The 27,189-nt window shown below is 35.5% G+C and overlaps 14 protein-coding genes, 13 long non-coding RNA genes and 1 other non-coding gene across 28 annotated transcripts, besides 1 other annotated feature; 13 read left to right on the top strand and 15 right to left on the bottom strand.

Annotated features, from left to right (window-relative positions):
* Window positions 1-98: 98 nt before the first annotated feature.
* On the top strand, window positions 99-2,160 carry any1 (arrestin-related substrate adaptor Any1). The gene has a single exon (NM_001021642.3). The coding sequence runs from the start codon at window positions 931-933 to the stop codon at window positions 2,014-2,016; it is 1,086 nt and encodes a 361-aa protein (NP_595744.1). The 5' UTR covers window positions 99-930; the 3' UTR covers window positions 2,017-2,160.
* SPOM_SPNCRNA.5363 lies at window positions 179-388 on the bottom strand. The gene has a single exon (NR_194718.1). It is a non-coding gene; the product is annotated as a non-coding RNA (long non-coding RNA).
* Window positions 914-1,958, bottom strand: SPOM_SPNCRNA.5362. The gene has a single exon (NR_194717.1). It is a non-coding gene; the product is annotated as a non-coding RNA (long non-coding RNA).
* Window positions 2,101-4,187, bottom strand: vps38 (phophatidylinositol 3-kinase complex subunit Vps38). Its single transcript, NM_001021641.3, has 3 exons — window positions 3,920-4,187; window positions 3,519-3,689; window positions 2,101-3,454 (listed from the first exon to the last, which is right to left on the bottom strand). Exons 1-3 carry the CDS (start codon window positions 4,154-4,156, stop codon window positions 2,438-2,440), a joined length of 1,425 nt encoding a protein of 474 aa, NP_595743.2. The 5' UTR covers window positions 4,157-4,187; the 3' UTR covers window positions 2,101-2,437.
* Window positions 3,938-4,238, top strand: SPOM_SPNCRNA.5361. Its single transcript, NR_194716.1, has one exon. It is a non-coding gene; the product is annotated as a non-coding RNA (long non-coding RNA).
* Window positions 4,239-4,290: 52 nt separating this feature from the next.
* Window positions 4,291-4,646: an LONG TERMINAL REPEAT.
* A 679-nt stretch (window positions 4,647-5,325) lies between these two features.
* Window positions 5,326-5,723, bottom strand: SPOM_SPNCRNA.377. The gene has a single exon (NR_150774.1). It is a non-coding gene; the product is annotated as a non-coding RNA (long non-coding RNA).
* Window positions 5,724-5,782: 59 nt separating this feature from the next.
* Window positions 5,783-6,739, bottom strand: SPOM_SPNCRNA.5360. Its single transcript, NR_194715.1, has one exon. It is a non-coding gene; the product is annotated as a non-coding RNA (long non-coding RNA).
* A 422-nt stretch (window positions 6,740-7,161) lies between these two features.
* On the bottom strand, window positions 7,162-7,364 carry SPOM_SPNCRNA.5359. The gene has a single exon (NR_194714.1). It is a non-coding gene; the product is annotated as a non-coding RNA (long non-coding RNA).
* SPOM_SPBC18H10.18C (uncharacterized protein) lies at window positions 7,289-8,389 on the top strand (the record flags this gene model as incomplete). The annotated part of the gene is made up of 2 exons (NM_001021640.3): window positions 7,289-7,679; window positions 7,725-8,389. The coding sequence occupies 2 exons, from the start codon at window positions 7,289-7,291 to the stop codon at window positions 8,060-8,062; spliced, it is 729 nt and encodes a 242-aa protein (NP_595742.2). The 3' UTR covers window positions 8,063-8,389.
* On the bottom strand, window positions 7,671-8,441 carry SPOM_SPNCRNA.5358. The gene has a single exon (NR_194713.1). It is a non-coding gene; the product is annotated as a non-coding RNA (long non-coding RNA).
* A 24-nt stretch (window positions 8,442-8,465) lies between these two features.
* On the bottom strand, window positions 8,466-13,471 carry vhc1 (vacuolar membrane cation-chloride cotransporter Vhc1). The gene is made up of 2 exons (NM_001356235.2): window positions 11,664-13,471; window positions 8,466-11,617 (listed from the first exon to the last, which is right to left on the bottom strand). Exons 1-2 carry the CDS (start codon window positions 13,402-13,404, stop codon window positions 10,206-10,208), a joined length of 3,153 nt encoding a protein of 1,050 aa, NP_001342720.1. The 5' UTR covers window positions 13,405-13,471; the 3' UTR covers window positions 8,466-10,205.
* Window positions 9,128-10,293, top strand: mhr1 (mitochondrial 54S ribosomal protein mL67). Its single transcript, NM_001021639.3, has one exon. The coding sequence runs from the start codon at window positions 9,160-9,162 to the stop codon at window positions 9,685-9,687; it is 528 nt and encodes a 175-aa protein (NP_595741.1). The 5' UTR covers window positions 9,128-9,159; the 3' UTR covers window positions 9,688-10,293.
* SPOM_SPNCRNA.5357 lies at window positions 10,834-11,587 on the top strand. Its single transcript, NR_194712.1, has one exon. It is a non-coding gene; the product is annotated as a non-coding RNA (long non-coding RNA).
* On the top strand, window positions 12,958-14,278 carry SPOM_SPNCRNA.5356. Its single transcript, NR_194711.1, has one exon. It is a non-coding gene; the product is annotated as a non-coding RNA (long non-coding RNA).
* Window positions 13,739-15,437, bottom strand: cdk11 (Cdk11-cyclinL compex kinase subunit Cdk11). Its single transcript, NM_001021637.3, has 2 exons — window positions 14,324-15,437; window positions 13,739-14,265 (listed from the first exon to the last, which is right to left on the bottom strand). Exons 1-2 carry the CDS (start codon window positions 15,176-15,178, stop codon window positions 13,924-13,926), a joined length of 1,197 nt encoding a protein of 398 aa, NP_595739.1. The 5' UTR covers window positions 15,179-15,437; the 3' UTR covers window positions 13,739-13,923.
* Window positions 15,438-15,557: 120 nt separating this feature from the next.
* Window positions 15,558-16,609, top strand: SPOM_SPNCRNA.1465. Its single transcript, NR_150350.1, has one exon. It is a non-coding gene; the product is annotated as a non-coding RNA (long non-coding RNA).
* On the bottom strand, window positions 15,663-16,481 carry rps1601 (40S ribosomal protein uS9). The gene is made up of 2 exons (NM_001021636.3): window positions 16,097-16,481; window positions 15,663-15,925 (listed from the first exon to the last, which is right to left on the bottom strand). Exons 1-2 carry the CDS (start codon window positions 16,469-16,471, stop codon window positions 15,878-15,880), a joined length of 423 nt encoding a protein of 140 aa, NP_595738.1. The 5' UTR covers window positions 16,472-16,481; the 3' UTR covers window positions 15,663-15,877.
* Window positions 16,586-16,942, bottom strand: SPOM_SPNCRNA.5355. Its single transcript, NR_194710.1, has one exon. It is a non-coding gene; the product is annotated as a non-coding RNA (long non-coding RNA).
* SPOM_SPNCRNA.1464 lies at window positions 16,689-17,565 on the top strand. The gene has a single exon (NR_150349.1). It is a non-coding gene; the product is annotated as a non-coding RNA (long non-coding RNA).
* rps1402 (40S ribosomal protein uS11) lies at window positions 17,482-18,055 on the bottom strand. Its single transcript, NM_001021635.3, has one exon. It carries the CDS (start codon window positions 18,032-18,034, stop codon window positions 17,615-17,617), a length of 420 nt encoding a protein of 139 aa, NP_595737.1. The 5' UTR covers window positions 18,035-18,055; the 3' UTR covers window positions 17,482-17,614.
* A 67-nt stretch (window positions 18,056-18,122) lies between these two features.
* rpl701 (RNase MRP subunit, ribosomal protein L7-like Rpl701) lies at window positions 18,123-19,512 on the top strand. The gene is made up of 2 exons (NM_001021634.2): window positions 18,123-18,331; window positions 18,773-19,512. Exons 1-2 carry the CDS (start codon window positions 18,203-18,205, stop codon window positions 19,397-19,399), a joined length of 756 nt encoding a protein of 251 aa, NP_595736.1. The 5' UTR covers window positions 18,123-18,202; the 3' UTR covers window positions 19,400-19,512.
* On the top strand, window positions 18,598-18,675 carry snoR39b. Its single transcript, NR_197131.1, has one exon. It is a non-coding gene; the product is annotated as a small nucleolar RNA R39b (small nucleolar RNA).
* Window positions 19,513-19,735: 223 nt separating the features above from the next.
* ppr2 (PPR repeat-containing protein Ppr2) lies at window positions 19,736-21,127 on the top strand (the record flags this gene model as incomplete). Its single annotated transcript, NM_001021633.3, has 1 exon — window positions 19,736-21,127. One exon carries the CDS (start codon window positions 19,736-19,738, stop codon window positions 21,032-21,034), a length of 1,299 nt encoding a protein of 432 aa, NP_595735.1. The 3' UTR covers window positions 21,035-21,127.
* SPOM_SPNCRNA.5354 lies at window positions 19,746-20,116 on the bottom strand. Its single transcript, NR_194709.1, has one exon. It is a non-coding gene; the product is annotated as a non-coding RNA (long non-coding RNA).
* A 93-nt stretch (window positions 21,128-21,220) lies between the features above and the next one.
* Window positions 21,221-24,125, bottom strand: SPOM_SPBC18H10.09 (zf-CHY type zinc finger protein). Its single transcript, NM_001021631.3, has 3 exons — window positions 24,004-24,125; window positions 22,811-23,940; window positions 21,221-22,775 (listed from the first exon to the last, which is right to left on the bottom strand). The coding sequence occupies exons 1-3, from the start codon at window positions 24,084-24,086 to the stop codon at window positions 22,501-22,503; spliced, it is 1,488 nt and encodes a 495-aa protein (NP_595733.2). The 5' UTR covers window positions 24,087-24,125; the 3' UTR covers window positions 21,221-22,500.
* On the top strand, window positions 21,372-23,809 carry saf4 (splicing-associated factor Saf4; the record flags this gene model as incomplete). Its single annotated transcript, NM_001021632.3, has 3 exons — window positions 21,372-21,632; window positions 21,678-21,926; window positions 21,982-23,809. The coding sequence occupies 3 exons, from the start codon at window positions 21,372-21,374 to the stop codon at window positions 22,369-22,371; spliced, it is 900 nt and encodes a 299-aa protein (NP_595734.2). The 3' UTR covers window positions 22,372-23,809.
* Window positions 23,975-26,557, top strand: ubp4 (ubiquitin hydrolase Ubp4). Its single transcript, NM_001356234.2, has 3 exons — window positions 23,975-24,277; window positions 24,338-24,481; window positions 24,670-26,557. Exons 1-3 carry the CDS (start codon window positions 24,170-24,172, stop codon window positions 26,197-26,199), a joined length of 1,782 nt encoding a protein of 593 aa, NP_001342719.1. The 5' UTR covers window positions 23,975-24,169; the 3' UTR covers window positions 26,200-26,557.
* On the bottom strand, window positions 24,485-27,186 carry wbp4 (WW domain-binding protein 4). Its single transcript, NM_001021629.3, has 2 exons — window positions 27,106-27,186; window positions 24,485-27,032 (listed from the first exon to the last, which is right to left on the bottom strand). Exons 1-2 carry the CDS (start codon window positions 27,157-27,159, stop codon window positions 26,412-26,414), a joined length of 675 nt encoding a protein of 224 aa, NP_595731.1. The 5' UTR covers window positions 27,160-27,186; the 3' UTR covers window positions 24,485-26,411.
* Window positions 27,187-27,189: the final 3 nt, after the last annotated feature.

Raw genomic sequence — 27,189 nt, 5'->3', positions numbered from 1 at the left:
TATTTTTTATGACGCAAAATCTTGATACCGTAACTTCTATGCGCCTCATTAAAATAAATTTTGAGCAATCATCCCATCTCTTCATGTTTTTAACATTCACCGTGAACCAAGTATTTTCTAGTGATTCTTGAAATCAAAAGGGCTTTAAGAGATCGATTTCTAGTGAAATCGCTCGTCAGTTTTGTCTTGCTTTTTCTCTAGATTTTGGTGTTCAATCGACTTGGTTTGCGTGGACTGCTGATCTATTGCGAATCTTGCGAATATAAACTGCCCATCGAACCTCTCATTTTCTCTAGCCTTGGGTTTCTTTTCATTTTTTCAGCTCCTCTTAAGAAGGTGTGTGCTCTACTTTAATTGACAGTCTGCTATTTTTTTTTAATTAGCTTGTTCTTACACATTTTTGGGTTGATAATTCACATGAGATTTTGAATTATTAAAACAAAAACATCATCACTAAGGGAGACATAAAGCAAACTCATAAAGTTCCTTTGTTCAGCTTTTTTGTTACCTTACATCCCTGTGTTAAATTCAAGTCGGTTTACTTCTTTCTCATCAATTGGATTACTATTACTTTCTACGGAAGAAGAATAGGTATAAATCATCTTCAAAAAAATTTGGATAATAGGCGAAAGAAAAAAGTCGTTGGTTGTTTGGTTTAACGACTTTTTTTCTTATTTCCATACTTCGTTAATTCTTTCTTCTCTTTAATTTCCTGGTGGGTTTTTCCTTTTCACATTTTTTAAGTTCAATTTAGCAGTGTTCTTCCACTGTAGGGTTTGGTTTTTTTAGGTGTACTTGGCATTTTTACACACATTATTTTATTCCTGGTTTATCATTTCATACTGGTAATTTTTTTTAAAAAATTTTCCATTTCTATTTTTTTTTCCATTCCTTTGTTTTACCGACAAACGCTTAGATTTTCTTATTACTATGCCATTAAAACTTGCACTACCTCGTTCAACCACGCCAAAAGACCCTGCTCGCTGTACGTTAGATATACGTATGGAATCACCGCCGCTGGTATTCCTTGGCTCGCCGGAAACGTCTAGTGGTGCACTTGCGTCTGGCATTTTAAAACTGACGATTTTACATCAACCTTTTATTAAAGTACATACCCTCAAGCTGCAACTCATAAAAAGGATCACCGTTCTTCATCCTGCAATCTCTCATTGTTCTGCTTGTGCGGGTTCAAAAGAGGTTTTACAGACTTGGGATTTAGCTGCAAATACCACATATAGACCTGGTACTCAGCATTGGCCTTTTAGTTGGCTTTTCCCTGGTTCGCTTCCTGCTTCGGTTTCTAACAGATACATCAAGCTTGAGTATTATTTAGAAGCTACGTTATGCTATGGTACTCCTGAAGGCGGAATTTCTCCCTCGAAGCCCGAAGTTCTTAAGTTTCCTCTCCAACTAAAGCGAGCTGCCATTCCTTCGCCTGATACCATCCATAAACGTATCTTTCCCCCTACGAATCTTGTTGCAAACATTACTTTGCCCAGTACCTTGCATCCTCATGGAGCTGCGCTTATGGAAGTTACCATGACTGGTTTTGCCCAAAATGACGGCAACGATTGGAAGATCAATAGAGTTACTTGGAGATTGGAGGAGCATATGCAGTTTAGTTGTCAACCATGTGAACGCCATCGTGATTTGGTAAAACCTCGACCTATTGAAGAAAAAAGAATTTTGAGTACACAAGATTTACAATCGGGATGGAAGTTCATTGATAATCAGATGTTTCTATCTACTCAAATTAACACATCTTCTTTAAGAGAGCCAAGCTGTGACGTGGAAATTCCTGCCCCTTTTTCCTTAAAAGTCTCTCATCATTTAATTTTTGAGACCATTGTTAATAGAAAAAAGAACGTTGCGGGAAACAATATGGGCAATGCCCGTATCTTACGAGTATCAGTCGTTCAGCCACTTACCACGCCAGCTGGTTTAGGTATTAGTTGGGATGAAGAATGCCCGCCAGTTTTTGAAAGTGTAGGACCCGCTCCGCCTGCCTATACCTAGAATATGTGGGTCGGATGTAACCGGAAGAGCTCGATCACCATCACATAACTATCAAAAAATGAACATGGCTCTTTTTATTTTTTAATTCACAAGTTTTATTAATTTAAGGGAACTATTTATAATATCTACATTCATCATTATCTGTTTATTTTTATATTTTAAACGTAAATGCATTGTATAGTAGTTGTCGCAATGACAATGAGTAATATGCCTTCGGCAAATGTCCATAAAAACTCTTCATTAAGATGATTAAAATTAAACCGTGAAATGGGTATATGAATTTCCAACAAAGAATACGAAAACGAAATTGATTGTTGAGAGTAAACTAGGGTGAAAAGATACAATTAAACGATAGACAAGTTATGCGTAGTTTTGCAATTAACGATAATTTAGGCTTATGGTGCCTAAGCTTATGGAATTGTTAAGGAGCGGTAGACGTTACTTGTACAAAAGATAGATGTTGTCCTGATAAAATAAATTGGAGCAGTTTTTTAAAGTTCCTGAGTATGTCCATGGATTGGTCAATAGGTAATCCAAAAGTTTCTAAAAAATCATTTACATCCTGGTTGAGAAGATAAATGGCATGTTCAAAAAGCTCAATTGGTCGAGTTGCTGGATAAAGGGGAAAGATACGCGTGGGGATGTCGGGTGTCAATGTATCCAGGATGGAGGATCTCGAAGATGCGCAAAGAATTGGATAAGCGAGTTCTTTTTCGAGATACTTTGAAAGAGTTTGAAGTAAATGCGCCAAAAATCCTATGGAAGCAGCCATTTCCACATTATTAATTTTATCTGGCTCAAAAGATAGGCGGAGATTGCGAATTGTAAACTCGTCATGATTGCCAGGCGATGGTTGGATTGGGTAAATTTTGGAAAGATGGGAAACGTGCATACGAATAGCATGTGCCATAAGGATTCGAATCTCTATATTGGTCTCTACTTTTGTTTTTAAAGAATTGGCAAGTTCCACATACTCAGCTTCATCTTTTTGAAGGGATTCTTTGGATTTGTTCAAAGTGTTCCTTTTTGAGGATAACCAGCTTTTCGTCTTGTCAAATTTCGTCCTCATCTGAGTGATGCTATTAATTTGTTTTTGCCAAAGATGTTCTAATTTAGCCAGTTCATCGATTTTTTCATCCCGAAGTAACATCCTTTTGTGCATCAAACGTATCTGCTGAAACTCCTCCTCCTGAAAATGAGCTCGAATTTCATGTTTAGCAATGTGCATTTCATCTATGCATTCAGCCAGTTTCAAAATTCGAGTGATTTTCTGAATAGTGTAACCATCCTTCCGCCTGTCTATAGAATATGTGGAGGCACTTTTTGGAAAGGAGGTCTGTCTCATAATATCCGAAGACTGGGATGTTGTGTAGATGTAAACGCCATCATTAAATTCACATAAAAGACCGTTTCGAATATGACAAACTGCAAAAACAGGCTACAAATAATATGTTAGTCAACACAAGGGAAACATAAGGTAAACCAAAAATATTCAACCGTACATCATTACCAATATAACGAAAATTACTGTCATATCTCAAAATTTTCCATTCTTTATGTAGCTTGAAGGCATGACTACTTGATGAGCACCAAGTCCTCACGATAAAGTACTCTTCGTGACGGTATTTTTGAAGCTTTTCGGTTACTTTTTCATCGACGTAAAAGATGTGATTCTAATGAGAGGTTAGACACAAAGAACATAAATACATACAAAATTTGTATATGGGTAAAAGAGATACAAGGTATAAACTATCAATTGAGGGCTTTGTTTCAAGGATTTGAGCAACGAAATTTTGGCAAATCACTTGTATAAACAAACTGATTAACCTTTTCAATCAAGCAAATAACCTAGATATAATGATACCATTCAGATACTTTTGTTTATCAAAGCATGTTCACATACAGCATTTCCGCTCGTTTCAGTAATATAAACAGGCAATTTCTTACTCTGCACATGCAATGATATAAAAATACGAATAGTTCCTTCGGAAATTGCACGTTTTAACTGCACATCTCGTTTCCACAAATTTTCCGTCGTATTGATCGCAAATTTGCTATGATTTTGAATTTCTTGAACATTTCTTATTTGTATTGATTTAAGCCTGGAAAGTCGGTAGTTTCCTGGTAATTCAAGCGACATTCTATCATGGTTAAAGCAATGAATGCTTTTGCTTCATCGCATCGCCCTACTTGGTAAACTCAGCTGAGTCTGGTGCTAGCGTAGGATAACAATATACTGGTTTAGTTCGTTATTGTCAGCAATACTACACTACGCAATGATACTCCACGTTGCATATCACTATATGTCACATGTTCACAATGTTCTATTTGCTCTATCAACTATTACATGATAAGTCATCAAGATGGAGATATAATATCATTCATGATAAGATAACTATCAGATATAATTCTTACTACTTCAAATATTATAAATTGAGAACAACTGAACCTCGTCCCTCAGTTCAGTTATAAGATATATTAGTGATAGGTAACATTATAACCTAGTTAATACAATACCTATACTCAGTTGCTACTCATACAACCTGTGTATTGTAATATAATAGATCACAAGGAAAACTCACCGCAGTTCTATGTATCCTTAAATCAGATACCAAACTGCGAAGCTAACATTATATGCACTTTATTGTCAGCAGCAAGACTTCACTAAGCCCTTTTGCGTGTCATTATATGCTACCATTAATTAATTGGATTATAATACTATACATAATATAATCGTTAAATGTATTTATATTAAATTATATTTAGATAATTCTGAAACTTTGCCGTAATATATCTTATTCTTAAAGCTGGCCACTGATCCTTTAGCTCAGAACTCATTCTTTAAGGAAATTTAGTGTCTTCCGTAATGGTTGAATGAATTTAAAAAGGTTCAATAAAATAATATAGCAGAAATTAACTGTAAAGAAATTTTTTAATTGATAACTGATGTGAGTTTGAATCAATGGCGAAAATTTTTTTTTTTAATTGCTTTATTACTGTCTTCGAAAATTGATGTACTATGGCCCAGATCATTATGAGCAAGAAGGTCTGAGCCAAAAAAAAAAAAAAAAAAAAAAAAAAAAAAAGAGTAAATCAAACATTATTACCAACAAAAAAGCACGCTTTCAGTTTTTACTATTCATTTGTCCGCTGAAGAAGCACAAAAAAAAATTTGATACTTTGTTTTTGAAAACAATTTAACCATATTTACAGTCAGCAAGAAATAAAACGCAGAAGAAGTAAGTGAAATAAAAAATAATTTAGAGCAATATTATAAGCAACCGAACAGAATTGCTATGATCAAAATGGTATTTAAGAAATTTAAACAAATTCAATAGTAAACGCTGTTACATGTTGCTAAAAACATTATCGGCCAAACCAGTAGAACTTCCAGAGTGAGCTTATTTTCCTTATTATAGGTTGGACTTGCTAATGTTGTTTAAATAATTTAACTATAGATATATTCTGTAAACAATCGAAGTGTCATCAAGCCCGTCCTGAAGAAACCCGATAAAAGATCTAAAAACACAAATTAATTTACAGTCACAATAAACAAATTAAATATTTTTTAGTATGCGGCGATAATTTTCGTTAAGAAAGGAACCAGTAACAGTGGGTATTGCATATGTGCATACAATTGGAATGTGGAGATGAAATGTAAATAAAATCTGCAAACATGATAAAATGAAACTTCAAGTTATTTTATAATTTAAATCCACTTTGATTTGACTTCCGTCTGATATGTCAAACGAGGCAGAATGAACATTTGCTTTACGAGTTAGGATGAAATCCTTGTTCACGCTCTTTCGCTTCAATGTTTTCAATTCATGCAATATTGTATAATACTCTCCATTTCTTTAATTTAAAAACTGAGAAAATTTTATTGTCCAGTTAGAAGGTCTATTTACAAATGAGTGATGTGTAAACATAGAAAATGAAAGTGTAATCGATTTGGAAAGAGGTCTCTCTCTAAATGTAGCACAGATAATGGATGAACAACACCCACCTAATCGGGTAAGGATTTTAGTTAATAAGAAAAAATTGTATTATTAAAAAAGGATGTTTTGCTTTTCCATGTACGGTATGCTCACCACTAATGTGTTGATGAGTACTGTTTATAGCTGGTCGATTCGCTCAAAATATGTAAAGCATGGCACATCTTTATTTTCCTCATATATTTACGTTGGAATTCATAATTTAAGATTTTTTAGGTTCTCCAAACCGTAATGATACCTATTGAGTTGAAATAAATATCGGCAATGAGTACGTGCAGACTTAAAACTCAGAGCTTCCGTGGAGAACAGGATAATTAATTCTTTAAATCTGAAACAAGAAAATGGTGATGTTGAACAGCGGCACATATTAATTTCTATAAAAATAAACATAATGATTTTTGAATTACAAAGTATTGAATGGTAGTTACAACTGATACCTAAAAAGATATAGTAAACCTACCAAAATCTATTGAGCTCGACCAACAAATAGGAAATAGTATAAAATACAGTTCAACAGAACTAACTCGCTCCAAACCTGTTGTGGAGTTCTACAGTCTCGTTGTAAATTGCCAATAAGGTATGATTTAATGAATTATACAATTGTTTAAATGTACAGTTTGATATCTGCTTCAATTATAAGTAGGATTGCGGTGAGCTCTAATGATGATCTGTTGTATTACTAGATGTATGAATACATAGTAACCTGAGTTATTGATGTCGGTATTGTTTGTAACCTAACGCTGATATAGCTCATGGCTGAACCTCGCTCCTCAATTCAATTTTCAAGTTATAGTATTCAAAATCAGTATTATTGTTACTGGTAAATATCTTATTATAATTGGTAATTTAATATCTTGGATAAACTATTCATGCAAAACTAGTAGAGTAAATAAAACATGTAACATAATAGTAACTCGCGATGCAAAAACATTATAGCGGTCTTTAGTGTAGCCCACTGTCTAATAACTAGTGTTGCATACTTTTCAAAGTATGATAAAACGAAGCAAGGCATCGCTATTATAGCGTATTGGTACGCAGTGCCTAATTAATGCTAACTTGTGCGTAAATTGATATTGACAGCACAATGATTCAATTTCATTCCTTAACAAGAGCCATCTCTTTTTGTTGGATGCTTAGAACGCGTGGATTTTTAGGCTATTCAAGTGTTTGGTTTTGATCTATTTATCTATTTTATATTTTAATTTCGCATTTTATTTTGCAATGTTCAAGTTGGAACTCAAACGTATATAATCACTATTGGTAAAAGGCTCTTCAAAATGCCAGACGAAAAGTTACCTCAATACAATGAAGTTTGGAATGATTTGGAGAAGGGTTGTTTACATTCTTGTCCTTCATATTCAGTCAATAATCATGTAAACAATCCAATTGTCAAACAAAACTCAACATTAACACAACCATCGTTACGAAAAAAAAATACAATGGCTGCACCTGCTAGATTAAGAAAGCGTTCGGAAAATGTGCGACTTACACAAGCTAGATATGCGATATTTCATATCTTCCTTCCTTTCATTCTTACTTTATTGCTTTATCATAATTTTTATAATTATTTCGATCAGGCATTGGCGGATCTTAATTCTGTGGTTAAATATGTTATTGAAACTATAGTGTTAATATTTACATACGTGATGACAGTGATTATTGTTTATTGTAAGTTTTTGAGATGATTTGAATTCATGGCTAACGATTTTCTAGTTTCATTTTCGTTAATTAAATTAGCGTTTGAAGAAGCTTATGTTTATGCACCATCTGTAGCTAAAGCGAATGAAGGTCTAGCTAAACATGTAGCTAAAACGATTGCAGGCCTAGTTAAATATGTAGCTAAAGCAATTCAAGGTTTGGCTCATATTATTTTATCCTTACTGTTGTTTATTCTCGGGCTCGAAGTAATAGAACAAGATGAAGAGACTGGCGACGTTGAAATGTCGTCTATGCGAGGCCAAGCAATTACCACAGAGCCAGCAAGTGACAACACAATGGCTGAGGGAACCGATTGCAACACTTCTAAAGATGTAGAATCGGGCAGCAGCTAAAAGTCATGGCTAGAAAAAAAAATCAAGGGGCTGCCAACCAGCTGCGAGTGTCTTTTTTATTTCATTACTAATTTTCTTACTTTCCTGCAGAAGCTCCTTTTTTCCCCTTTATTTCTATTTCTTGTATTATTACCTTATACGCATTGTCACTTAATCATTTCCGATGACAGTCATCACTCTTTTTCCATACATACATTTTTGTCTCTGTTATAGAGTAAACACGATGTGTTTCTGTGGTGCTAGGAAAAGTCATTTAACTAATGAATCTGGTTGTCAATTATAAATTAATCATCCTCTTTATTGTTTTACCAAATTGATATACAATCCTTAATTATGACTTTGTAAGATTTGCGAATTAAAAAATTGAACAAGTAAGGCATTACTCAAAAGACGCAAAGTAGTGATTTAACCTTAGTTTCTGTTTAATGCATAAAATGAGGATTCCATATATCATTTTCAAGTGTTCGGAGCTTTAAAATACAGTATATACAGGAAATATAAGTTCAAACTTGTTTCTAAAACAAATAAAAATGAAAAATCAATTTGGTGTAGAGCGAAAACCTATTTTAAATAATGCGATTTCCCAATTCCTGGTCAGTAGCAATTTCTTTACAAAAAGAATTAAAAAATTATTCAATTTGTATTATATGAAATCTTTCGTATTCAAAATCTACCAACATTCAGCCCAAGCGAAAAGTAATATTTTTTGCTATGTCCATAGGTAACAATATAATTTATTTCAGAGAACACCCATTGAAATTGCTGCTTATATTAACTGTGTAACATAATATATTAGGTCACAGAGAGATTCATTGCACTTTAAGTATCGTTAAGCAGATACCGAAATACGTGAGCGACACTTTAAATAGATATTAAACTGCGTAGCTGACCAGTATTCAAATTTTCCGTCACTCACCGTATCATTAAAACATTTACTGTTTTTGGCTGCTCAACGCGCAATGCTGCCTAACATCTGTGCTAGCAAACGATATGTGTTTATTGGGCACAACGTTTATACGCGGACGCGCTATTAACAAACTTCGCATCTCTTACAAGCATATATGTAAACAGCCAATCTGTACTCGTAAAAGGAAAGAATGCTTGAAAAGAACAAGTATCTCTATATATTTAGGCATATTCAAACGAATCAGGTACTTTTATCTCAAGGAAATGTTTTAAAAAAGACTGCGTTGTTTCAACTTCCCTACCCACTTCAAAAGCCAGTCGCTCCAAATGGTATGCGACCCGCTAAGCTCCGTAAAGACCATTGGGTTCCTTTACTAAAAGTCGAATTTCCTAATGAATCAATGTTTCAATCTGTTTTTATGCAACTGTTAAACTATCGAAAATATCGTTCTGTTCAACCACTGACTAGTGACCTTTTGAAATTGCCTATACCCGTTCGTAGAAGAAAAATAATGCGACAAGAGGTTCCTAACACGATTGCGGACTTGGCAGATATTTTAAATAAAGAAAAATTTCCCGAAAATTCCGTTCGTTTGCAACTGAGTGATAAATCCGATAGTGAATATGCAGATTGGCCCCCTAGTGTGCAGATTGATTCAGAGGAAATTAAACTCTCGCGAGGTTTCCGTGAAAAAACAACCGTAGACGAAGCTAGATGAAGCATAATATCATTACTTCTCTCACTTTCTTCCTTCAAAAACACCCCTCATCCATTTTTAGGCTTTCTTAAAGGGCATTATATGAAGTATAAGCTAACACATATTCATATTAGCTCAATCTTTTTTACTTAATGATAAAGTCCTTTTTACTAAAGACGGTTACGAATTCTTCCCAGTGTATCCAGTGTATTGCACTGGACAGCTTCCTTAGCTTATCATTGTACTTCAATGCGAGAGTATTGGCTAGATACTCAAGACAAGATAAATTTAATACAAATCGACACCAAATACTCGTATCTTTATTATTTTACCATTTTGAAGTTTTCGAGCTCCTATGAAATATATGCAAGATTAACTCATCACTTTATTGCCTCGTTTTTTTTTTGTTTAAAGTTTGGTCCAGAATAAAAAAAAAATATTAGCATCTAAAATAGAAATCATGGACCAAATATTTAAATAGTTATAACAATGCCAAAAGAAAAGACTTTATAAACCAAAGACATAAATACCATAAATCGTTAAAGAGCGGTAGTTATAGTTAAACTCTTAGAGTGGATTAATGCACAAGGAGGTAATCCTTCCATAAATATTAATAAGTCATCAACATATTCCTCGCTTTTTCGAAAGCTCTTATGAGTGTCGGCCAAAGGTGCTGGTAAAACAGTAAACAATACAGAAGTATTTTTAGTATGTTTCAGCACGATTTCATTCATAATTATGTATTGAGATCTCGAGGATAAATCGTTAAACGTCAACTTCTCTTTAGAATAGTCCCTTCCTATTTTTTTCTTTGGTGCTAGTCTATCAGATGAACTATCTTCTCGGACCACGTTGGGCATCAGAGATGACTCAATAGTACTGTCAGAATAAGTTCTTCTATTTTCTTGTTTTGGTGATAAAGAACGGTTTCCGAAAGAAGATTCAGTCTCAAACGACTTTACTGAATGCATATGTGGCCCAAGGCGGAAACTCAATGGCACACTTAAAGGTGGAGCACTCTTATCAAAGCTGGCAGATCTAAAGTTATAACCAGACATACGACGTGGAAAACGAATAGGTCCTAAGGAATCTACAGTATTTCCTCTTCTTTTCTTTTCTTCCTGCCACCACGAGTCATCTTTCAGTAAGTTTTCAAGCTCGGAAGACTTGCTAGGTCTCACATGCTCATTTTTGACAATGTACCTATATGCATCCAAATTCATTGCAGCAAGACAGAGCACTACAACGTCGGCTTTGATACGGAACGTTTCTAGCATTTGATGCATGCTTTCTCGTTCTGCCTCTATTTCATTCTCGAATTCAACAAGAGTGATAAGCCGTAGCCTACAACCTTGTTTCCAATCTGAAGCTGTATGAAGGATCCAACTAAGTTGAAAAACCATAGTATACGTCTCGAAATTCGTCGCAAACGTTGGTGTACTTTCATTGACTTCTGACCCCACACCTGATATTCTATGAATGGGAAACATATCTATATATTGCTTTTCTCCCTTTCTTTTTGGCCAATTAAGTCTATCGAACCCATTAGTTACCATAACGTCCACCGAACCAACAAGCATGTCTTCCAATATCTGTACCCACTTCACAGGTAGTATATCATGCTCCACAAATTCTTTTTTACTGTCAGATTCTGATTCTTCACTAGTATTCTCAAGAGAGAAAGAAGAACCCGAGTATATACGATGTCTACGATAATTCGTATTAATAAATGTTAGCACAGCTATGTTTGGACGAATTCCCCCCAAGCCTGCAGAAGATATAAGACCACGGATACCCCAAACTTCGTCTGGAGCAATAGTTAGTTCAACAAATGCTTTGATACCTCGATCAAGGACAAACTGATGCCAAAGACGTTGCTGCTTTCTTAAATCATCCATGCTAGCCTGAAAATCATCGGATACAATAACGTGCCCTAAGATATAGAGGGAACCTATAATTTATGGGTTAGTATTGTCAAAAAATGTCGGTATACATGCCTTTCTTTAATGAATTGCAGAAACGGATAACATTTTCTGACCGATTCGGGTTGTTAATCAAAAGTAAAATTTGAGGCCTCCAAAACTTTATATTTTCTCTTGCTTTATTAGTTTGCAGCAAGTATTTTCGAAGTTGATGATAAATGATGCCTTGAGACACATCACCCCAATTTTTAGGAGGACATGTGAAATATATGACTACCACCAAAATTCCTGCAATTAAAAATGAGATAAAGGCATTCAAGCGATCAACGTAAAACATTACGCCAAATGACAAGATGGTACCCACCAGTGTAGTGCGTCTATTGAAATACCGAAAGGTAGGTCGAAAATTTGGGGTACTACTAATTCGTAACAGAAAACACGATAAGTTGATAAAGCCAAAAGTCAGAAGAAAAGTCATTGTAATCATCGAAGAAAGCATATTGATGTCCCAAAATAAACTGATTTGCGTAATTAAGTAAGTCACTCCAATTGCAACATAAGGAATATCATCGTAGCTAGAACCCTTTGCAAAGAAAAACATTCCGGGTATTAAATCATCTCGCGCGATTGCCTGTAATAGCTTTGCAGCTCCAAATATACCCATAAACGAGCTAAAGGCGCCACTAGAAAGAATTCCAGAAATGATGAATAAAGGATGTAAACTAATATGTTCCATAACGTCCATATCAAGTAAAAGTCCCGTACGAGTTACAGAGGCACCAACACATAAAATTACTAGCAAATAAAGCAAAAAGGTCGTTGCTTGAGAAGATATAGTACCTTTAGGGATAGAACGAGAAGGTGCTTTAAGATCACCAGACATGCTTGCGCCAGCCAGTAGACCTGCCGTTGCAGGAAAAAATACGCCAAATGTAGATTTAAAAGATTCATAACCTGTTCCTTTCTCATTTTCTGTGTAAGCAGATGCTAAATTTTTCATCAGCGTAGACCATTTTAATCCCGTAAAATGAACGAGTAAGGAAGGATCTTTGAAAGGATGAACAAATATCGAAGAGATTGGTATCGATATTGTTGAGAGTATTATAACCACAAAAAGGGCGTTTGAGGCCTTAGCAAAAATGGCAGAACCTAAACAACATAAAATACAACACATTGCGAGGACACAAGTTGTATACAAAAAGACCCACCAATATCCTTCGGGTAAAAATTGTGAAATAGTGCCTGATTCTTTTCCAAAAATGCTTATAATGGGCTCAACAAAACCAGAAATATTCATACCAGTATTCAGTATCTGCCCAACATAGAATATCAAACCAATTGAGCCTCCTAATTCGGGGCCAATAGATCTAGAAACCGCATAATATGCACCTCCGCCACGTACCATACCGTTCGTGCAAATTGCAGAGATCGATAGACTTGTAAATATACCTACCGCATAACTAATAAATAACATCAGCAATGTTTTAAGAACACCAGCTTCTCCAATAATCCAAGGAAATCTCAAATAAAGAAGGATGGAGAGTACGTTTAAAGTAGTTGGAATGAAACAACCTTCAAACGTTCCCAATTTCACCGCTTCATTTGGTTGTTCATTCTCAGCAAACGTTACACTTCTAGACAACGGAGGTAATTCATTAAAACTATTACTACGATAACTTTGTTGTGGTTCTTGTAATAAAGGTGTGGAAGACTCTAAATTTTCCTGTGTTTCCCAAAATCGTCTGGATTTTCGTACTGATAATCTATCTGCCAAAAAATCAAATACTTGACTTGATTTAGTTAAAAGTCTTGCCATAATCACAAAAAATTATCCCCATTAAATATAAAATAAGGAAGGCAATAATTTTGTGGTAGGAACTGTCAAGGTTATTAAATACTAAAAAAATTGGAAATGGTAAGGAAGAGTGAGTGTAGTCATGTAATAGAAACAGGGGTCCCATAGATATAGTAAAACCATCAGCAGTGATATAAGAAAAATTTTTTGACAATACTTTGCAACAGATTACTATCAATTCATGAAAGTTCATTACCAGCTTGCTTGAAAACATCGATGCTCGAATACACTTACCTCAGTTAAAAATAGGACTACTGAACACTATGAGTGAAACGTTTTGTAGAAAGGGAGAAATTTTACTCAAATAAATGGCCATAAATCGAAAATCAATGATATCATAAAATGTTTACAATTACAATTGCAATTTGGGGACTAAACGGAAAAAATAAAGAAATATCTAAATATTAGTAATATAAGTAGTGTAAATTAAGGCCAATTACATTTCCACGTATTATAATGCCAATATTCACTTCATCAAAATCACTTCTTTGGAGATGCACTACGAAAACTTTGAAACACGTTTTTTTCTTTTGATTCACCTTTGGCCTTACTAGGAAAAGTAGGAAAAAATTTAGGATCCTTGGGTCTGGGAGATTCGTAAAAATAAGGATGTTCTAGTGCTTCTTTGGCAGATATTCTCTTCGCAGGATTTAGACTTAAAAGTCGATTTAATAAATCGTACGCGTTTCCCGTTAAATTAGGGATAGAAGTACGAATCTTAGAGTGGGTAGGGACCGTAGGGTGTTTAATTTTGTTTGCATAAGGAAGAAGAAAATATTGGGGCCACTCTTCCCTAGTCGGATAACCGAGCAAATTGAATATCTTAATATTATTGTTAGGAATTTTTTAAGGTAAGAATAAAAAATCAAAAATCGCATACCTTGTATAATTGATCTAACTCACTTTTCCCAGAAAACAAAGGAGTCCTAGTAATCATTTCAGCGAAGATACATCCAATGCTCCACATGTCAATTTCTTTACCATAGCTTGGTGCACCAAGCAAAAGTTCAGGAGCACGATACCAAAGAGTCACAACTAAGCGTGTCAAAGAGGATTTGGGTTCTGATACTGGCCTTGCCAATCCAAAGTCGGCGAGTTTGATTTCGCCGGTGTTATTCATTAGCAAGTTAGAAGGCTTTAAATCTCTATGTAGATACCAATGGTGATGCATAAATGCCGTGGCAGCCAAAAGTTGAAGCATCAGTGTTTTGACTTCAGATTGTAAGAAATCTTCGGGCATGTTATCAAGTAATGTTTTGAGATCATGTTCCATGAACTCCATAACTAGGTAAACATCCTTCAAATCTTTACCAACAACCACTTTTTCCAATTCTACAATATTATCATGTCGAATGCTGGATAGTGATTCAATTTCTCGCAGACTAGTAATAGGGAATCCAATTCCATTAGGGTCAAACTTAATCTTTTTGAGTGCAACCAGGGTATTCGTACTTTTGTCAAGACCTCGATAAACGATTCCGTAAGATCCCTCCTCAATTTTTTCCAATATTTCATAATCATCAATAGAATTGCAAGACTTAAGTTCAGGTGTATTCCCCATCAAGTAGAGCCTGCAAGCATCAATGTTTCTTTCTTCAGCTTTCTCTTCTTCCTCTAATATTTTTCTTTTTCTTTTTTTTTCTAACCGTCGCTTTTTACGCCATTCCTCTTCTAATTTTTGATTTTCAATTGCGAATTGATTCGTTTCTTCTGTCTCCCACTTGGAGCCTGCCATAATGGTGTCTAATCACTCAAATTTTATCAAGTAAATTTATCGTTAGATTTGCAAAACTATCTACTTCAAATAAGGATTTATTTTTCGGTGCTTGTTTGTTCTCAATTAAAATGACATTGCTCGATAACCACTGTGGGATTTCTAACTGAATATTAGCAGAAAAGTAAAATGATCAAAACTCCTATTTTTTTTTCAGCAAGCCGTTTCGACATGTGATATTTAAAAAAGTAAGAAGTGACCTGCGTAAGTGCAGTCGCACAGTGCATAGTGAGAGATTTTCAAAACACTAAAAAAGAAGAAGCAACCTTGAATTAAATAATCTTTAATTGTTTAATTTTGAACACTCAAAAAACACAATCCATCATATGGCGGCGGCCCTACTCACCTAACTCGTTCGTTCAATCTACCATTTTGATATTCCTACAATACCGAACAAGGAATTTCCACTACACCTAATCGACTAAGCAATTACACGACAGCACTATAGAAACTATAAGTACTATTAAAATCTCTAAATACATTTCTACAGTCGCTTTCTCGTACACTGAACTTTTGTTTCATATATGTCAATACCGAAGAATTATGAATAAGGGTTTACGAAAACACCAACGGTTGGCTCGTACACAGTATCAAACAATATTTATGATAAATCAATTGTATAGATACATAATGGAAAAAAGCCAAACAGCCAAACACATTTTAACGGTAAGACTTTTGTTGACGAGCACGGGCACCATGACCACCGAACTAAAAAAAATCATTAGTAACACATTCTAAAAAAAAGAAACAAATGTTATGTCGTATCGAGAGATACAGTATCATTAACATTCTGTACACGGAACAAGTTCGACAACACAATAAATCGTGCAAGAAATCGATTCCGAAGATGTCATGAACTTCTCTTCGTTTAGCACATACCTTCTTGGGCTCCATACGACGAGGATCAGCAACCAACAAAGTACGGTCATAAGTAATGAGAGCCTTCTTAAGCTCAGCCTTGGAGTGTTCATCAACGAACTTTTGGTAGTAAGCAACGATGGCCTTGGAGATGGCTTGACGAATGGCATAGATTTGAGAAACATGACCACCACCAGAGACACGGACACGAATGTCAACACCGGCAAACTTATCGGCACCAGCGACCAAGATAGGCTCGTAGACCTTCATGCGCAAAATTTCGGGTTGAACAAGAGAGAGAGGGGCACCGTTGACCTTGATCAAGCCCTTGCCGACCTTACAGTGGGCGACTGCTGTGGCATTGCCTTTCTTTCCAAAGCACTGAACAGACTGCATGTTGGCTCGTGGATAGTTTTACTGGGTTGTAGTCCTGAAAGCCAAAAAAGTTTCGGCATGGTTCCTGTTTGCAAAAACAGTCACACTGAATTAGCAAAAGTTATTTTGTTACGATAAAATATATTATACGAAGCACTAAACTAATAACGTAATGTAACGCACGATCTGCATAACGATCTGTGATAAAGTTCGAGGTGAAAAGTAGAATTCTACAGAATGCAGAACGCGTGAGGTATTCTTTAGCATTAAGTGTTAATGTAGAGACAGAAAGTATTGAAATTTTCGTAAGTCTATGAGAATTTACTGCTGGGTTGCTTTGTTACAAATTGAACTGTGAGGGAACGGGGAAATATTCTGTATGAAAACCGAAATGACACGAAATTGAGCATAACAGATTGCTTTCTTCATACTATATTTCCTTCCTAATGTCCGAACAAACAAGGCAAAATGATTAAAGTGCTGTGATTTGTGATACACCAAATTTTTGGTTTAGCTCACTGGACATTATTCAATAAGAATTATTAATCACAATTTATTTAATTAAGAACATGCAGTGAAATATAAGATTACGAATGGTTTTCAACGGTGTTTATAAATTTGTTTACATGTGAAAAGATTTAGAAAAAATGCAAATTAAACAAGCATCGAATTATGTCTGTGCATTTAAAAGGGCTATTCAATACACTTTTATATGAAAAATCTACCGTTGCAACAAATTATAATCTTGAGAACAAAGCTCTCCTTATACACCGATGACACTCCGTGATCGGACGAAAGAGTGAATTGATGAAGGACATATATCCCTTTCTAATTGGCAAAAATGATAGCTTTAAAATAGTCCAATTAAAACTCTGTAATATTATTGTAGACTTAAAGAGCATATGTCAATTCTTTAAAGGAACACAACTTGCAATTTCATTACACCAACACAGTGGCTCACAGGATACAAGACATGAAGTTCTAAATATTCAAACAATACAAATATACACAAATATAGTACTACGGAATACTTTTAGAAGAAAATTACAAATCCATTTTTGACTGTAGATATCCTAAACGAATAACAATTCCAGTGAAATTCCTCCCATGTGACAGAAAAGTACCGAAATAAAATTCGAGACACTGGCAGATACGACAGCACACTTAAAGTCTGCGACCACGACGACCACCCTTTCTACGAGTAGAATCAGTGGGGATGGGAGTAACATCCTCAATACGGCCAATACGCATACCAGCACGGGCCAAGGCACGAAGGGCAGCTTGAGCACCAGGACCAGGGGTCTTGGTAGCAGTACCACCAGTAGCACGGATCTTGATGTGAAGAGCAGTGATACCAACTTCCTTGCACTTAGCAGCAGCGTCTTGGGCGGCTAACATAGCAGCGTAAGGAGAAGACTCATCACGATCAGTCTTGACCTTCATACCACCGGTGACACGAACAATGGTTTCCTTGCCGGTCAAATCAGTGATGTGAACGAATGTATCATTAAAGGAGGCGAAGATGTGAGCAACGCCGAAAACAAGCTCACCGGAACGGATTTGAGGGCCAACGTTAGTAGCCATTTTTCGTGGTTAGTTTTTGGTAACTGCGATATCTCTTTTGTTTTGGGCTTCTTCCTGTGTAAACTAAAGGAACAGTCACAAATTTGTGTCGAAACTTTTGTGACTGCTCATGGGAAAAGTTGACCACTAGTCTTTTCTTACCAACTTTACCACCAGACATCCACCATCATGGCTGTAGCATCGTCAACGGTCCCCTCAAAGGAGCAAATCTTTGCTCCTGAGTCTCTTTTGAAGAAGAAGAAGACCCAAGAGCAGTCTCGTGAACAGCGTGTTGCTGCCGCTGCCGAGAAGAAAGCTGTAAGTGTTTTGTCTATGGATATTTGTCTTTGGATGGATTGAATAAAGTACAGAAATCTTTTGAATGATGAAGAGTTTATCTATAAAGTACACTACAGATTGTGTTTTTTCATCTAGATAGAACCCTCCCACATTCATTTTGATCGGTTTGCAAGGGTTTTCACCTCCCAAAAATTAGTCAAACGCTTTAGCCTGTCATGGAATTTTTTATGATTGCTTTATTTTTATAAGCAATAATAAAGCAGATAATTGAGAAATATGAAAAACAAGATGATGACAACAAATTTCGGATAGCTAGCTTAGGCTGTGCGCGTTCCACAATTTACCATCTTTCGGGACTGATTACTGTTTTTCTACTTTTCTCTTTATTTATTTCTTTCCATCTAAATTACATCCATTCTAATTTCACAAAATTTCTACTGTATTAACTGTTATGTTTAGGCTCAACAAAAGAAGCGTGAGCTCATTGCAAAGCGCGCCGAATCTTACGATGCTGAGTACCGCAAGGCCGAACGTGAGCAAATCGAACTCGGTCGCAAGGCTCGTGCTGAGGGCAACTACTACGTCCCTGACGAAACCAAGTTGGTCTTTGTCATCCGTATTCGTGGTATCAACAACATTCCTCCCAAGGCCCGTAAGATCATGCAATTACTCCGTCTTATTCAAATCAACAACGGTGTCTTTGTTAAATTTAACAAGGCTACCAAAGAAATGCTTCAAGTCGTTGAACCTTATGTTACTTATGGTATTCCTAACCTCAAGACTGTTCGTGAGCTCCTTTACAAGCGTGGTTTTGGTAAGGTCAACAAACAACGCATTGCTCTTTCTGACAATGCTATCATCGAAGCTGCTTTGGGCAAGTACTCTATCTTGTCTATCGAGGATTTGATTCACGAAATTTACACCGTCGGTCCCAACTTCAAGCAAGCTGCCAACTTCATCTGGCCCTTCCAACTTTCTTCTCCCTTGGGTGGCTGGAGAGATCGCAAGTTCAAGCATTTCATCGAAGGTGGTGATGCTGGCAAGCGTGATGAGCATATTAACTCTCTCGTTAGAAAGATGCTTTAATTTGGTGTAGATGTTAAAAATAACCATATCTTTCCTAGCTTTGACAAAATAATTTACAACAAGTAGATTTAGTTGTTTTGGTCATTAGGTGTTATTAGTAAATTCATCGCTAGTAGTTACTTTCATTGTAATTAGCTTTGTTAACTCATTTTTGCAATCTTTTGTGTGCATATAGTAATTTTACCTCGTCAAACAGCACTTTTACTCAACGTTGTACATAAGACGATGGTTGAACTAATGATGTAGTGTCTTCATTCGTAACAACTCATATTTTATAACTTACTTCCTACTAACGCGGTTTTAATCCTAAACTTGAATAAACTAGTGGTTTGTTTAATGCAATTCATTAAAAGGACATTTCCGCGAAGGGCCTTTGTCGATTTGCTCCTAAACCGCTTCTGCTTGCGGGAATTTGCAACCACGTATAGTGTTTCAGTAAGTAATGCGCGGAAATTAGTACGAAAGCGCCTTTTAATCGCTGATGCTTTGAAATTCAAGGAGCAAGTCAACAATCTAAATGAGTTTCGAAATAAAAAAACTAAGTCATCCTTAATAAGAAACGATGGTTTCAAACTGGCTAAAAATGTATCTTCGTTACTTCAAAAAGAGTCTTTAGAGAAAGCATTGCATTTACTGTACGAGAGATCAAATGCCAAGAAGACGGTTGCCTATAACCTTGTACTACAATATCATTTAGCTAAAGGGCATTACAACGCTGCTTGGTCTTTGTACAATGATATGAAAAAGCGCCAACAAAAACCTAGCGATCATACATACTCCATTCTTCTAAAGGGATTTTGCGATGCTATTGAAAAGAATAAGCAAGGAAATTTTTCTAAACTACGTGAATATAGTGAAAAGGTAACAGCTAGTGCTCTCAAGGAGTCTAATAATGTCACATCCAATTTGCATCACATACGAATTATATCCAAGTGTAGTCTAAAGCTTAAAAGTATGGTATTGGTGTCAATGATTATTCCATCCATCAAACAAACATTGGATTTCTATAGTGGATCTCAAATTCTTCGACTTTTGAACGACTTTTCTATGTTCAATCCGGAACAACGTGAAGAAGTGTTAAAGATGGGGACGAATCTTTGGAATTATTTTGTCCTTGAATGCCAAAAGAAAGGAATAGCAGTTGATGAAAGTCTTATTTGTTCCTTTGTGAAACTTCTGGCTACTAGCAACTCGCCTCAAGTGAGAAACGTGGGGTTAAATATTCTTACAAAAGTGATGGGATTGGAATATCAGATTTTCGAAGATTCCAACTTGCGTTATCCTTTACCCCCATATTGCGATTGTACTTCAAGAAGTTTGGTTACAGCATTACAGGTCATTCGTCAAATACAAAACGGTGATTTGTTAGCAAGGTATTGGAAGTATTTTGAGGAAAGTCACAAATTTGATTTAAATCTTCAAGTATATCATGAGAAGCTACGTAACCTTGTTCAGCAGGGCCAAGCAGCTGAATGCTTAAATACCATTAAAAGGATGTCGCATAACGGTCCTTTCCCTACTCAGCAGACATTTTTGATTGTCTTATCATTATGCAAAAGGCCGAAATTTTATAGCTACACGAAAAGCTTCTTAGACTTGGCCAAGAAATTGAACGTCCCCGTTGAAGCAACCTAAAAATATCATCAAGTGTTTAATAATTCATCGATACCTTTTTATGTCATTTATAATTTTCTATTAATTTATAAGAAATGAATTCAAATAATCGTCATGTAATTTATTTATTTGTACATGTTTACCTTGTCCGTTTGAAACTGTAGAATGGAACCCTTATTATTTTAACGTCAATTTAGCAAACGTAATTTAAAATTGTTTGTTGAAAAGCCATGAATTAACTAAGAGTTATAATTATGTTTCTGTTGCATGCCACTGATTTAGCCTGAACTTCACCTAGACGTAGTATTAACTTAGGAACTACTGATTTTGGGCATAAAGAGCTATATACTCACTAAAAATGCAAGGATTTAATATGGGGAAATATATTCCCCCGGAAGGGCCGAATGCTAAAAGAAAATTTGATAAATTACGAAATGTAATTCGGTTTGAAATGCCATTTCCAGTGTGGTGCAACAATTGTGAAAATATCATTCAACAAGGCACTAGATTCAATGCTGTTAAAAAAGAGATTGGCTCATACTATACTACGAAAATATGGTCATTCAGCTTAAAATGTCATTTATGCTCAAACCCTATCGATGTACATACGGATCCTAAGGTACTGGTTTGATTAATTTAACAAATTTGTTACTGACATAAATAGAATACAGAATACATCGTTGCTTCTGGAGGCAGAAGGAAAATTGAACCTCAAGACATCAATGAACGTCCTGCAAAAGCTGAAAACGACGAAAAGGTGCCGTCTGATGCAATTGAAGCGCTGGAAACCCAATTAACTCAGCAAAAGTCAGAAAAGCATAATAGTTCTGTAATAAACTTTATATATGAGAAAAATGAAAGGCTTTGGTCGGATCCTTTCGTTTCTTCTCAGAGGCTGCGAAAACAGTTTCGGGTAAGAAGAATTTGTTTTGCGTTAAAATTTTCATATTAACTAACCCATAACTTAGGAAAGGAAAAAAATTGAAAAAAAGCAAGAAGCTAAAGATCTATCTCTCAAAAACCGTGCAGCGTTGGACATTGATATATTACCACCCTCTTCTTCTGACAAGGATAAGGCATTATTGTTGCTAGATAACGAATTAGGAAAGAATAAATTTATAAGGAAATTAGATTATAGAAGAACATTAATGCCCTCTTCTAGAACATTTTCGACTTTTGCAAAGTTTGCTGAGACTTCATTCGCAAAAAAAGATCCTTTTGCTCGAAAATTTGTCCCTTCCGAGAAGCTAAGGAGCGAGCAAAGGAAATTTCCTACAGAAAATTTAAAGGGAGAGAAAATCCTTGAAGATAATTCGGTTTCTCTCGTCAATTATGAAGTGAGTGATGATGAAGGATAATTATTTTGGTTAAATACGAAGACTTTAAAAGTATCTTCTATCAAAAGATTAACTACTTGTTATTCATTAAATTTTTATACAATATGGGTATCTAATGAAGCAAAAAAATATGGATGTCATGCAACCCAATTAATTACCGTGATGCTTCCTTTTGTACTTCCTTGGATCCTTCCTACTCATGCGAACGCGATCGCGCATTCCTTTTCCTCCCTCCCAGTAGGCACTGGTTTGTTTTTTCACAGTCATATTTCCACAATGGGGGCAAGTTGCATCCTTTTTGTAGAAAGATTCCATGGCACAGTACCCACATATTATTCGATTAGCATGCTCAAATGTATGATTTTGATCAGCGTCATGACATTCATCACATGGATAAACACGATCACAACATGAAAAACGAAACCCTGATTGTTAATTATGAATTTTATAAACGACTTACATCTGAATGATTTTTTGTAATGTTCGCAAGCACCATTATTGGGAAGTGGCAATCCTTTCGTAATGTTTAAGTTTTGTTTTTGCTTCTTTTTTGCGCTCACCTTCCCGCCCATTGAACTTTGTCGTTGTTTTAACAAATGAAATTCGGTATCTTGATGTTCAACCAAGATTCTGTTTTTGCATACTTTACAAAACTGTAGCATGGGCTGCATGGAAGAAATACCTTTAAAGGATGTTATCTGCTCATCAACACATTCCATACAAGAGACCTGACAGTCAATGGGCATCACGTCAACCGGTACACATCCTAAAGTATGGAGGATACCTAAACGGGCATTATTTGGGTGAATCACACCAGGCACCCAAACTAATCTTAGAGTATTACTACACTTATTGCAAACAAGAGAAAATTTTGTAGCAATAGAAATTTCACTTCCATAATGGCACCGAACACACTTTATGACCAAACGTAAAATTGGTGCTTTGAGAGTACCGACATTAGTTAAATGCGGATTCTTCCATTCTAAGCAGTATTCGTTACCCAGAAGCTCTGTGTCTTTGCTCTGAATGTCATGATCGTTACTGTAAGCATCCTGTGGTTCATTAACATTTTGTAGATCATCTTCTTTCCCATCGTTTCCTCCTTTTGAATAAATAATTTTTTTTGGCTTTTCATCATTGAATAACTGTTCAGAGCCAGAGATGGTAGTTTTTGTTTGGGTAGTATTCTGCTTTTGACAGTGATTTTGACCACGCAGTACTTCATAGTCAAGTGTAGTGTTCAAATGAACCCTCTCTGATAGAGGTCCTTCAAGCTTATTTGCCAACGGCTCTAAGTCAGTTGGGGTTTCTGGTTTCTTAGAATCGACTTGTTGAACCATCAACTCACGCTCTTTTGTATTGCATGTCTCAAATGATTTCCAATTTTGTAACAAATAATTAAATAAACTTGTCAAAGTTGTTTTCTGATTTTGAAATGCCGTTTCAACGTACTTATTCATTGCCGTTTGCATGAACTCTTGATTTTTTTCAAGTAATACCGATATTTGAAACGGTTTATCTTTATTTATAACTAAAGTAATCAATCCATGATCACTGGGCAAGGATAAGAAAATCTCATTTCTTGCCTCTCTGGTACTAGTTAATAAAGATGTTTACATTAACTAACCCACAGCTAACCTGCTTAGTACTTACATAACTTCCGGATTAAGCCTTCGCCGGAATACTTGTATCTGCAAGTCCCAATTTGAATCCTTCATAGCTTCAATTGAAACCATAATAACCAAAAAAGGCTATAGTCTTGTAGTATTTGGTTCAATTCAGGTTAAGTCGCCAACACAAATACTCGGTTCTTCCTCGGATGTCCGATGATTATTTCGACAGACTATTTGAATTAGCATTCGTTTATATTAATGAAGATGAAACGATTCAAAGCTGTTCCTTCAGAGGACAACGCTGGCTTGAAGAGGTATGTCTAATTTTTCCGTGCCGTTTATAGTAATGTGCTTCAATTACTAACAGTTTTGAGGCCCAAACTCTTGAACAAAAAAATTCATTACTCAAAGCATACTATTACTATTTAAAAGCACTAAAACTTGCTTACGAAATTCCATGCCGATTCGAGATTTCTGTTAAGTCTACTCATTATGGAGAATTCAAACAGTTCCAAAAGGTATCGACATTGTACATAGTATTTTTTTTAATGCTCAAAACACGAAAATTTTGTATTCAAAGCTCCCTAGCCTTCTCGTCAGATAAATTTGATATAGTTGACGAGACTGTACTAATTATGATCTTTGAAGCAAACTTAATTTATTTTTTGTTCAAGTTACAATCTTGAATACTAACATGTCCTTTTAGTTAGCAATTCAAGCCGTTTCCAAAGCCTTTACTATAAAAAGCAAATTAGCGGTGAAGCATTATTTGCCTGTAATTCAAATCTCTGACGCTCTTTCCCTATCAAAAAAATCATCACTTAAAGTTCTTTTTCTTAATTTCTATTCCCAAGAGTCTTCAAAGGGTTATGTTTTTTCGAAGCACACGATTGCCATCCCAATATCCTGTTTGCAATCGATGGATTCTTCAAAAATATATGACTTTTTAAAATCCGCACCTTTTCATCCAAGCATGGTTATTTGTTACAGTTTGGAAAGATACTTCGAAGACGTTTCTTTGGCTTACAAGCTTTACTCGATGTTACGTTCGTTGAAGTTGGATCCTCATTTCATGGAATTGGCGAACCCTAAGAAAGTTGATAGTTCTTTATCGTATGAAAATTATCAGCCTATAGGTTTAACGAATTTGGGTAATACTTGTTACATGAATTGTGTCCTGCAATGTCTTTTTGCGTGTAAGGACTTGACTATTCCTATGTTACAGGGGAGAGGATTGCTTCAAAATATCAATACCAAAAATCCATTGGGTACCGGTGGAAAAATCACATCTGCTTTCTTTTCCTTGCTTCAAAGTGTCTTATTAAACCATGGTCAGAGATCAATATCTCCAAGGAATTTTTTAGAAATTGTACAGTCATTGAATAGAGATTTCTCCATCGATGGCCAATGCGATGCTCAAGAATTTTTAAATTTCTTTCTTGATAAACTTCATGAAGATTTGAACTCCAATGCATCTCGGTCTCCGATAGCACCGTTGACGGAAGATCAATTAAGTGCCAGAGAAGAACTCCCATTGTCCCACTTTTCACACATTGAATGGAACTTGCATCTCCGGTCTAACAAGAGTATTGTGGTCAACAATTTTGTAGGTCAACTTTGCAGTCGTACTCAATGTATGACATGTGGCCGCACATCTACTACTTTTGCTCCCTTCACATCGCTTGCGATACCGATTGACGATGTCTCCCATGTAGTAAGCCTACAAGAATGCTTATTAAAATTTTCAGCTCCTGAACTCTTGCAAGGGCATGATGGATGGCATTGTCCCGTGTGCAAGGTTCAAAGGTCGGCAAAAAAAGTAATTATGATTTCGAAACTACCTGAATATTTGATCATACAAATTCAGAGATTTAAAATATCCGTAATGGGTCGTAAAAAAATTGATACACCACTTGGATTGAGCTTACAGATTCCAAGTAAAATGCTGGTACCACCGAGTTTCCAATCGGGAATTGGTTATATTCCTAGCAATTATAACCTGTTTGCATTTATCTGTCATTATGGCCAGCTCGAAAATGGACATTATATATCTGATGTACTTTTTAATAATGAATGGTGCCATATTGATGACTCAATTGTTCGAACAGTGGGCGGTATTACTGACTTGAGAGAAGATTTCTCCTCTTCCTACATTCTTTTTTATAAACGCTCAAGTCTGTTGGAGGAGTTTGAAGATAAGTGTCCCAAAATGACTTTGAAAAGAAATGTTAAATAAAACAAAATAAAAAAAGGAAAAATGTTTTCAATAAACCTCAAATATAGTTATTGAATAAATGTTCAACTTAGCATTCATAACCGATATGAATACTTACTTAATGCTGATTACCCAACACAAAAGCTACTCTCGTTATGTTGAACAGAATGCAGGAATTGGATACAAAATTTTTTCATCCTAGAATTTTTTTTAAACAAAGATGGTTTTTTTCTTCAAGATTGATCATATTCTTTTAAGGAAGATTTTGTTCTTAACTTTCCAGACTTTTTCTTTTTAAACACCACTTTGTTTTCATTTGATTCCTTGCTTTCTAGCGATTTGTTTCCCTCGTTTTCAGCTAACTTAGGTACTTTATCTAAGTTTTTTGGTTTTACCCGAAAATGAAATGAAGATCTTTCTTCTTTTTCGATGATCTCTCTGTTTCTTTTCAAAGAGGTCCCTGGTAGAGACTCATTTTTATTAGTAGTTGTTTCCTTGGTTTCTTCATTTTCTTCTTGCTTTGCTAGCAATGTAGGAATATAGCTGGTATGAGTAGTAGAGATGGTGTCAGTCTCCGTAGAACTTGTAGGAATATCCCAATCATCCAAAGTAGCTTTTTTTTTAGAGGGACGTAATTTTGGATGCTCCTTTTTTGGTTTCTCATACGATGCTAGTTCAGATGACACCGCTGAAGCAGTGGTAGCAGTAGCTGATTTTGGTATAGATAAATTCTTCTCAAGTTCCTGCCTTAAAAGGTTGGAACGATGAATATCATCCATTACTTTTTTAATAGCATCCTGATGTTTATAAGTTTGCTCATGGCTCCGTCGCGCAAATGGTGTATCTTTCACGAACTGTACTGTTAGTAGGATTCTATTAATTTCACCACTTTAGAAATAATTTTTGGATGTTATAGAAAAAACTTACTATTTGGCAATATTTACAATAATATTTTGGAATACTTTTCCAGTAATCAGCCATTCTGAATATTAATAGGAGATACGCACTAAA

Source organism: Schizosaccharomyces pombe (assembly GCF_000002945.2).
Source record: "Schizosaccharomyces pombe strain 972h- genome assembly, chromosome: II".
Lineage (NCBI taxonomy): Eukaryota > Fungi > Ascomycota > Schizosaccharomycetes > Schizosaccharomycetales > Schizosaccharomycetaceae > Schizosaccharomyces > Schizosaccharomyces pombe.
This window is presented reverse-complemented; position numbering and strand designations above follow the sequence as displayed.

Bases quoted from the DNA above. Each gene is read 5' to 3' on its own strand.
- SPOM_SPBC18H10.09 (NM_001021631.3), bottom strand. From the start codon at position 24,086: ATGGTTTCAATTGAAGCTATGAAGGATTCAAATTGGGACTTGCAGATA. The intron at 23,941-24,003 runs GTAAGTACTAAG...AACTAGTACCAG, and splicing joins AGGCTTAATCCGGAAGTTAT to AGAGGCAAGAAATGAGATTT. The intron at 22,776-22,810 runs GTAAGTCGTTTA...ATTAACAATCAG, and splicing joins TTACAAAAAATCATTCAGAT to GGTTTCGTTTTTCATGTTGT.
- vhc1 (NM_001356235.2), bottom strand. From the start codon at position 13,404: ATGGCAAGACTTTTAACTAAATCAAGTCAAGTATTTGATTTTTTGGCA. The intron at 11,618-11,663 runs GCATGTATACCG...CATAAATTATAG, and splicing joins CTGCAATTCATTAAAGAAAG to GTTCCCTCTATATCTTAGGG.
- rpl701 (NM_001021634.2), top strand. From the start codon at position 18,203: ATGGCTGTAGCATCGTCAACGGTCCCCTCAAAGGAGCAAATCTTTGCT. The intron at 18,332-18,772 runs GTAAGTGTTTTG...TGTTATGTTTAG, and splicing joins CCGCTGCCGAGAAGAAAGCT to GCTCAACAAAAGAAGCGTGA.
- ubp4 (NM_001356234.2), top strand. From the start codon at position 24,170: ATGTCCGATGATTATTTCGACAGACTATTTGAATTAGCATTCGTTTAT. The intron at 24,278-24,337 runs GTATGTCTAATT...AACAGTTTTGAG, and splicing joins GACAACGCTGGCTTGAAGAG to GCCCAAACTCTTGAACAAAA. The intron at 24,482-24,669 runs GTATCGACATTG...ATGTCCTTTTAG, and splicing joins AATTCAAACAGTTCCAAAAG to TTAGCAATTCAAGCCGTTTC.
- any1 (NM_001021642.3), top strand. From the start codon at position 931: ATGCCATTAAAACTTGCACTACCTCGTTCAACCACGCCAAAAGACCCT.
- rps1601 (NM_001021636.3), bottom strand. From the start codon at position 16,471: ATGCAGTCTGTTCAGTGCTTTGGAAAGAAAGGCAATGCCACAGCAGTC. The intron at 15,926-16,096 runs GTATGTGCTAAA...GATTTTTTTTAG, and splicing joins GTCGTATGGAGCCCAAGAAG to TTCGGTGGTCATGGTGCCCG.
- cdk11 (NM_001021637.3), bottom strand. From the start codon at position 15,178: ATGGCAGGCTCCAAGTGGGAGACAGAAGAAACGAATCAATTCGCAATT. The intron at 14,266-14,323 runs GTATGCGATTTT...AATAATATTAAG, and splicing joins AGTTAGATCAATTATACAAG to ATATTCAATTTGCTCGGTTA.
- wbp4 (NM_001021629.3), bottom strand. From the start codon at position 27,159: ATGGCTGATTACTGGAAAAGTATTCCAAAATATTATTGTAAATATTGC. The intron at 27,033-27,105 runs GTAAGTTTTTTC...CTAACAGTACAG, and splicing joins ATTGTAAATATTGCCAAATA to TTCGTGAAAGATACACCATT.
- rps1402 (NM_001021635.3), bottom strand. From the start codon at position 18,034: ATGGCTACTAACGTTGGCCCTCAAATCCGTTCCGGTGAGCTTGTTTTC.
- mhr1 (NM_001021639.3), top strand. From the start codon at position 9,160: ATGCTTGAAAAGAACAAGTATCTCTATATATTTAGGCATATTCAAACG.
- vps38 (NM_001021641.3), bottom strand. From the start codon at position 4,156: ATGTCGCTTGAATTACCAGGAAACTACCGACTTTCCAGGCTTAAATCA. The intron at 3,690-3,919 runs GTATGTGAACAT...ACCTCTCATTAG, and splicing joins CTGAAACGAGCGGAAATGCT to AATCACATCTTTTACGTCGA. The intron at 3,455-3,518 runs GTACGGTTGAAT...TATTATTTGTAG, and splicing joins TTCGTTATATTGGTAATGAT to CCTGTTTTTGCAGTTTGTCA.